Source organism: Adiantum capillus-veneris, chromosome 17 (genome assembly GCF_014529385.1).
Source record: "Adiantum capillus-veneris isolate H3 chromosome 17, ASM1452938v2, whole genome shotgun sequence".
NCBI lineage: Eukaryota > Viridiplantae > Streptophyta > Polypodiopsida > Polypodiales > Pteridaceae > Adiantum > Adiantum capillus-veneris.
The window spans coordinates 67268112-67276410 of NC_140947.1; the positions used below are offsets into that span (position 1 = coordinate 67268112).

General features: G+C 40.8%; 1 protein-coding gene across 1 annotated transcript; it reads left to right on the forward strand.

Annotated features, from left to right (window-relative positions):
• The first annotated feature begins 508 nt into the window (after positions 1-508).
• LOC147437421 (uncharacterized) lies at positions 509-1246 on the forward strand. Its single transcript, XM_086486556.1, has one exon. The coding sequence runs from the start codon at positions 509-511 to the stop codon at positions 1244-1246; it is 738 nt and encodes a 245-aa protein (XP_086342682.1).
• Positions 1247-8299: the final 7053 nt, after the last annotated feature.

Genomic DNA, 8299 nt, shown 5'->3' on the forward strand with positions numbered 1-8299 from the left:
TGTGCATCATCTAGTATTGTAGCTTTGCTCCTTAACAATGGAATAACTGCACATTCGAGGTTTAAGATTCCTCTAGAATTAAATTCTGAGTCATTATGCAATATAAAAGTGAATAGCCAACTTGCTGAATTGTTGAGGAGAGCAGCTTTGATTATATGGGATGAAGCACCCATGACTCATCGCCATGTTGCTGAGGCAATAGATAGGACACTCAGAGATGTTTTACAAACAAACAGTCTGTTTGGTGGAAAGGTAGTTTTGCTTGAGGTGACTTTAGGTAAATTCTACCAGTTGTACGTAAAGGTAGCCGAGCAGATATTGTGAATGCGACATTGTGTCATTTGTACATTTGGAGACATACAAGAATATTAAGGCTCACTCAGAATATGTGTGGGAAAAGTTGTATGACAGATGCAGCTGAAAAAAAAATTCACATTGGGTTCTGGATATCGATAATGGGAATATACATGATGGGGGAATTGTTGACAATGTCACTTTGCCTACGAGCATGCTACTTCAAAGAAACCAATTGTCAGATCTTATTGAGAGCATCTATGGAGATATTCAGAGAGTCAAGGATTATGCAGAATTCTTTAAAGATAGGAGAGTTCTTGCACCTTGCAACAGGGATGTAGATGTGGTCAATGATTATGCTCTATGCAAGATGTGTGGACATTATAGAGAGTATTTGAGTGTAGGGTCACTATGCGAATCAAAAAAAGCAGTGCTTTGTGAATTGTTGTATAGCTTGGATTTAGGTGGAGGATATCCACCACATGTGTTGTGTCTGAAAGAAAATGCTCCTATCATGCTATTGCGCAATTTGGATCCAAGAAGGGGGCTTTGTAATGGCACAAGGTTAATATGTAGACAGTTTCATCGTAGAGTCATAGAGGCAGAGATACTCACTGGTTCCAACTTTGGAGACCGAGTATTTCTTCCAAGGATAGATTTCATTGCTGGAAATTCTCAGGGACTACCCTGCCAAATGAGGTGCAGACACTTTCCCATAAGGCTAGCATTTGGGATGACCATAAATAAAGCACAAGGACAAACATTGGGCCTCTTTGGATTATATTTGGCAGCACGCGTTTTTTCACATGGTCAGTTATATGTGGCAATGTCACATTTGCAAACCTCAGTTTCTATAAAGGTTGTGGTCAAGGATGATAATGAACCAGACTTGACTCAGACTCCAAACGTTGTATTCAAAGAAGTATTGCACGCTGCAAACGTAGTGGGGTAAAGCATGCACAAATGGAATGTTGAAATTGTATATGCAAGACATCCTCTTTTACATCATTTGTGCTCAAAATGATGTAAGATTACAAGCTACAACTTTTCTCAAAGTGGGAGTGAAATATTTTGTTGCATCGACTCTAAGAATTTGAAATGTAAGTCCTTGGATTATCATCCATGCCTTAGAGGTGAAAAAATGCTTCTATCGGATTCTTATCTATAACAGATTGCAAATGAGTAGAGGTAAGAATACACGGTTATATGTGATGTCTTAATCAATTGCTTAAGGGGATTGACCCTGAGTTATATTTGCTCTCAAAAAGATAATAGCTACTTTTCTCTACAATTTACTTCAGCACTATGTTTTTTGGACCGACATCCATCAAAGACAAGGTAATTATAGGTAGGTAGGGTGACATGACCCTCTCTCTTACTTTTTTTAATCAAAAATTTATTTTCATTAAATGAGATTTGTTCTTGGTAGATAAATGTAGCCCTAGCCCTTTTAACTGTTTATTTTACTTTCAAAATATTCATGAGTTTACCACTTGCACATCAAAATGAAACAATGGAAATTTGGAAGGTTTGTGGAATTTGGAAGGGTTTTTAATAAATGGGATTGGTTTTCATTAAATAAGTGTGGATCTAGCCCTTTTAACTCTCTATTTCAAGATTTTGATTTTGAAATATTCCCGAGTTTACCCCTTACATATCAAAATGAAACAATGGGAATTTTGGGGGTTGTGGTGTGTCAAGAAGTTTATGGTAAGTTTACTTTTAAGAGAGCTTGATAAAGTGGCATACGATTAACCTATTTGTCTTTGTTTGGTTAGAGATGGCCTACCACTCTACAGTGACATGGATGCACATGCAGCCACCAGCATTTGTCTATGGTAATTAACTATTTTGTCTATAATAATCAACTATTTTACAAAAAAATCCACATGAGAGAGACAATTTTGTTATAGATCCACGATTTTGGAGAGGGCCTTTACATGCTGATGATGTTGTTCGCATCATTGAAGACTTTGAAGTTGTTCGGTATGGTGAAATGAGACTTATTGAATTTTTTAAATAGTTTTTTGTTACGTAGTTTATGATTTAACATTGAGTATGTTTTTGTAAACAGGAACCATTATTATCGCCGGTATATTTTGTTGGGTGTTTACCATCATATTGATGGTTTGTAGGATATTATCACATCAAAGTTAACATCCACCATGATAATGGCCATGCCTATGTGAGTATTCAGGAGCTGGGGGACCAACTCCCACTTACTATATGTTATTCATATGGTGACAATTGCCCCGGTTGGAGGATAGAGATATATGTGTTGGGTCGCCCTCCTCGACGCCTTGGGCAAAGTGTGCATCAGATTGGGCCTTGGATAGTGCGGACACAAATTGATGCTTCCAAGACCATATTTTATTGATGGTGATTGTCATTTATGTAGCTTGGCATACATTGAGTGTTGGAATTTATGTAGCTTGGCATACATTGAATATTGAAATGTATGTAGCTTGACACACATCTTAGAATGTACTCCTCTCTCTCTCTCTCTCTCTCTCTCTCTCTCTCTCTCTCTCTCTCTCTCTCTCTCTCTCTCTCTCTCTCTACATACAAATTCCTTGCTTGATTTTAAATATGGTTTGAAACAAAACTATTAGTCATGGTTTAATTCCGTAGACGATGATGTTATAGTGCAAGATGTTGTAGAGTTTGACTTCATTGAGTTCTTTTTTTTGCGAGTGAACCTTAGTATACTCTTGATGGCTCAAATGAAACTCTCTCTCATACACACCACCGCTCTAAATGATAGCAAAGAGCTTTCATTACTTTGGTCCTCCATAGTCTCTCTCTCTCTCTCTCTCTCTCTCTCTCTCTCTCTCTCTCTCTCTCTCTGTGGTGGCCTCCGTACAAAGAGAGAGAGAGAGAGAGAGAGAGAGAGAGAGAGAGAGAGAGAGGTGGTGTGGCTGAGTCGCTTGCTCTTCCTGTGCCAACAAGGGGGGAGAAAAAGAGAGAATGTGATGCCTATTGGTAAAAGCGATCAAGATCCATCGGAGACATGAATACGTATATAGATACTCAGATGAGTGAGCAAGTTTACAAACTAAATAGGATTGATGGCTTGGTAAGAGCGAACGAAACCCGTCGGGAGGCGGGTCGCGTGAGCTCATGTTTACAAAGGTAGTCAACAAGGAGAAGTTGAGCTTTTTCTCATCTTCAATCGACATTCAAGGATAAGAAGCCAGGATGGAAAGCAGTCACACGTTTGGTGTGGAGATAAGTCTCCAAGTGAGAGATTGTTAAGTATGGAACCTGATTTATCCCTTATAATTTTGTATATTAAAAATGCACATTTGTAAGGTATCCCTCATGAGGAGAAGCTATTGTGTGTGAAGAAAAATACTCGTTGGAAAACCAAAATTCCCACGGCCCGATGCCCGGAAGTCGATGGCTGGTGGCCGAATTCAATGGCCGGTGGCCGATTTCAAATTGGACTTGTCTTCTCAAGGGCGGCCACACATTGGTGCATGTGAGAATTCAACTCAGACTTGTCTACACAAGGGTGGCTACATAGGACTGCCTCTCATGAGAGAGTGCAACCCTTTTAGCCTATAAAAGGAGGCATTTTCTACACACAAGTACGGATTGAAGAGGTGGCATTGTGATGCACTGTGAAGTTGATGCAACAAGGTGGACATGAGGTGGTGAGAGTGAAGCAAGGCAAGAGCTCCAAAAGGGTATAACCCTTTGTAATCTACTTCTTATTTTGAAGTACTAAAGTCATTGAATGGCTGCTTTCTCGTGGACATAGCCCACATTGGGTGAACCACGTATATTGTGCTCTCTCTCTCTCTCTCTCTCTCTCTCTCTCTCTCTCTCTCTCTCTCTCTCTCTCTCTCTCTCTCTCTCTCTCTCTCTCTCTCTCTCTACTCTATAACCTCTCTTGTGTGAAAATGTATCTCTCTCCATCAAGTAAACTACTCAAATATCTACTTAGCTACATCATATTTCATAACATGAGGACCCCATGAGCACCTTGTGGATATCATCGGATTGATTGTGCGCCATGTACCATTTGCATACTAGCATGATGTCTTCTTACCCTTTTTAGCCCCATGGGTCTTTTGTGTCAAGTATTCAAAAGTTTCTCTATGGCGCATGGGGCCACAGAATGGCTCATTTGGCCGGCATGTTCATTGTGGCAGGGCACAAAAGGTCTGTGGGCATCGAGATGGTCCACCACATGACCCCTTATTGCTACTTTCTGGCTAACACGAACCCCTCGAGCGGATTGATTAGAGAAATTGACCCAAGTAACCACATTTCAATACATAACCACAACACAGGCTTAAAATGTCAAAAAATACATTGCAATTGCCAACAGAGATATGATAATTTCATTGTCAAAGAAATTACATGATAAAGCTGGCAAACTCCATCCTTGGGCAATCATCTTTACTTTTGACTTTTATTGATGGTTACTTCAGGCATGCATGGGTATTTCTGCTTAAAGCAAAGTCCAAAGTTTTTATGTGCTTCAAACAATTTCTGACTATGGCTGAAAATGTCTCGAAATGTACTATGGGCACCCTCCGTCCAATCGAGGGAGGGAGTATATGTCTCTTAAATTGAATACATTTGTGGCTAGTCGTGGGATAAAATGCCAATGTACAGTGCCTTATACGCCTCAGCAAAATGGTGTTCCTGAGAGGAGAAATAGGTCACTTACAGAAATGGCACGATATAAGGTCAAAAGTCAAGCTTTGCCGCATTCTTTTGGTGTCCTACAAAAGCTTTGCAATCGATTACACCATATGAAGCATGGCATGATAGAAAGCCTTCTATTGAGCACATGCGTGTTTTTGGTTGTTTGACATATGCTTTGGTGCCACAAACACAGCGTAGAAAATTGGATGATAAGGCTGTCAAATGTATTTTTTTCGGTTATAGTGTTGAAAGCAAAGGTTACAAGTTGTATCATCCACAAAAAAAGCATATTGTGGTTTCACGGGATGTTGTGTTTGTGGAAGATTATGTTCAACCGTTGTTGTTATGTACTTGAGACACTAATGTAAGCTCATAGGAGATTTATGACCTTTGTTGATTCTTTTTAGTGGTGGAAGTACGAATGTAATTTCCAATGAGGCAAATGTACAACCTATGGGGGTTTCTAAAAATGTTACAGATCAACCGACTACTAATGCAGATGTACATGATGTACTTGATCAAGAAAGGGTTGAGAATGAGCAGGCTAGAGGTATGCCTAAATGGTTGGTGCATACTTTGCATGAGAGTAAATTGGATGCACCTTTGTCTAGTCATACTTGTTTAGGTTCTTCCCATGCATCTCATGCATCAGATTGTTATGCTTTGGCTATGTCTAGCTTACATGATGTTGAGGAACCTCTGTCTTTTGATGAAGCAAAGCATTACAAAATTGACTCATTGCCATGCAATCAGAATATGATGCACTTAAAGATAATGACACGTCGACTTTATGTGATTTGCCTCCTGGAAAAAAGTCCATTGATACAAAGTGGGTTTACAAGTTGAAATGCAAGCCGGACGGTGAGATTGATCGCTATAAGGCTCAACTTGTTTCAAAGGGTTATGCACATCAAAAAGGCATAAATTATGAAGAGAATTTTGCTCCCACTTTTCTTATGGCTACTATGCATTTTCTACGTGCACTGGCATCTGATTTTGGTTGGGATGTACATCAATCAGACATTGTTACTGCTTTCTTGAATGGTGAAATATTTGAGGAAGTTTGTGTAACGCAGCCTCGCGGTTTTGTCAAGAAAGGACAAGAGGATAAGGTGTGCAAATGTAGCAAAGCTTTGTATGGGTTGAAGTAATCTCCTCGTGCTTGTATGAGAAGGCTAACACTCAGCTGGTCAAACGAGGCTTTTGTAACAGTCCAACAGAAAGCACATTGTATGTAAAGCTTGAGGGTGATGTACTTCTCATTGTGGCTCTTTATGTAGATGATTTTGCTGATCACTGGACCAAATGAGAGACATATTGCTGAATTTAAGGTTGAGTTGAATGCTACTTTCAAGATGAAAGATTTGGTGTTGTTGCATCATTACTTGGGTATACAATTTAAGCAGTGTGATGGTGGTATTGCCTTGTGTCAGAAAAGTTACATAGAGACATTGCTATGTAAGTTTGGACTTGAGGATTGCAAACCTATTGCCACTCCCATGGAAACAGGTTTGAAATTGAGTCTTAATGATGATGGTGATCCTGCAGATGTCACTCTTTACCAAACTATTGTTGGATGCCTCATTTATGTATGCAACACGAGGCCGAATATCTAGTTTGCAGTCTTACAAGTCAGCAGATTTGTGCATAACCCAGGGTCTAAGCATTGGCAGGCTGTCAAGAGGATTTTCTTCTACTTGAGTGGAACTTTAAATCTTAGCTTGTTTTATCCCAAGGGGGGATCATTGCCGCCAGACTTACATGCTTTTTTGGACTTAGATTGGGCTTGTTGTTTTGACCCGCGAGTGTCCAAAGTGGTTTTTGTTTCATGCTTGGCAATTCATGCATATCATGGTTGAGCAAGAAGCAACCTACTGTGGCCACTTTCAGTTGATGCTGAGTACAGAGCAATCTTCACAACTACAGTTGAGTGTGTATGGCTTGGACGCCTTATGGCTGATTTGGGTGTTGGACAAGACACTACCAACACTATCTACGCTGACCGTCAGAGCACATTGGTAGTTGCGAGGAACCCAGTTTTTCATGCTCGCACAAAGCACATTGAGGTGCATTACCACTATGTCAGGGAGAGGCTTTTAGCAAGAGAGATCAACTTGCCTTATGTGCCAACACAGGACAACCTTGCAGATCTTCACAAAAACATTGTCTCGTGAGAAGTTTGAAGCTTTCCGCAAAGCTTTGGGCTTATTTTCCTTTGTGGACTGATCATGTCCTCAGGGCATGGCACTTACCTTTACTCATGTGCCAGCTCTCGTTCACCGCATCACTCCAGGGGGGATTTGTTACCATGTGGTAGTGATGTGTGTGAACATACTTAGGACCACCGGGGCATTTTTTCCCTCTTTAGAAAATCCCCCCCCCGGTGCATTGTATATACGCCCATCATTATAGTTCTATCTATCTTTCCATTGCACACTACGTAATACACTCTTTGTTGTGTGCCTTGAGCTTCCTTCATCTTCTACAAGTTGTGTGTGTTTTCCTGCAACCTAATTCCAACAGTTAGCAGGATTCATGGCCAAAACTTAGCTATGGAAACGATGATGGGTTGGATATGGTTAAGAGAAAGGTTTAAAGAAAGGACAAAAGGAGTAGGGGGAAATTTGAAATTTGGACCAAAGGAGAAAACGGATGCTTTGGGAGGGAGAATGTTTTAGAAAGGGACACATTTCAGAGAGCTTTGAAAATGACATTACATGTGGGGCCCAAAAATTGAGATTTCGTGCACCCAGTAAAAAGGTCGAGTTCTCTCCCCAGTTTTGGGTTTTTAAATTTCTTGTTCACATTTCAAAAATCAAAAGCATAATCTCTATGTCATTTCTTACAAGGCAAAAAGGAGACCTCAAAATTCCCTTAATGTCGTGCCTCTGTGGTGGAAGAAAAAGTGAAATCCTAAAGACATGATCTCCATGACACAGTTGCTCGAGCAAATAGAAATACGTAGCCAAACATGGATGTTCGATTATCCAAACAACCCGCGAGGCTGCATCCATGTAACCCACTCTGGACGCATCATTGTTCTCAAAGCATAAGCACTTACTTGTGTTGGGGTACAGGTGTCTATGCCTTGCCCGACCACCCAGGCTATGGACGGGCGCCCGCCCACTAACACCTTATCCCTGTGTACATATACAAAGAATAAGGGGCATCTCATAAGTCAAGTCTTGCTCCACCCACACTCTCTACTCTCTCCTTCTCTCCCTCCCGCATGCACACCGCACCGCATTCCACACCGTGCATGCACGCATTCGTGCACACGCACTCTTCAACTAGTATCAAAGCTTTAGTGACGACGACGGTGTGCGCAACGGCTTCCCGGCAAGAT

What these genes read in the sequence shown, in the direction of transcription:
- LOC147437421 (XM_086486556.1), top strand. Translation starts at nt 509, where the DNA reads ATGCTACTTCAAAGAAACCAATTGTCAGATCTTATTGAGAGCATCTAT.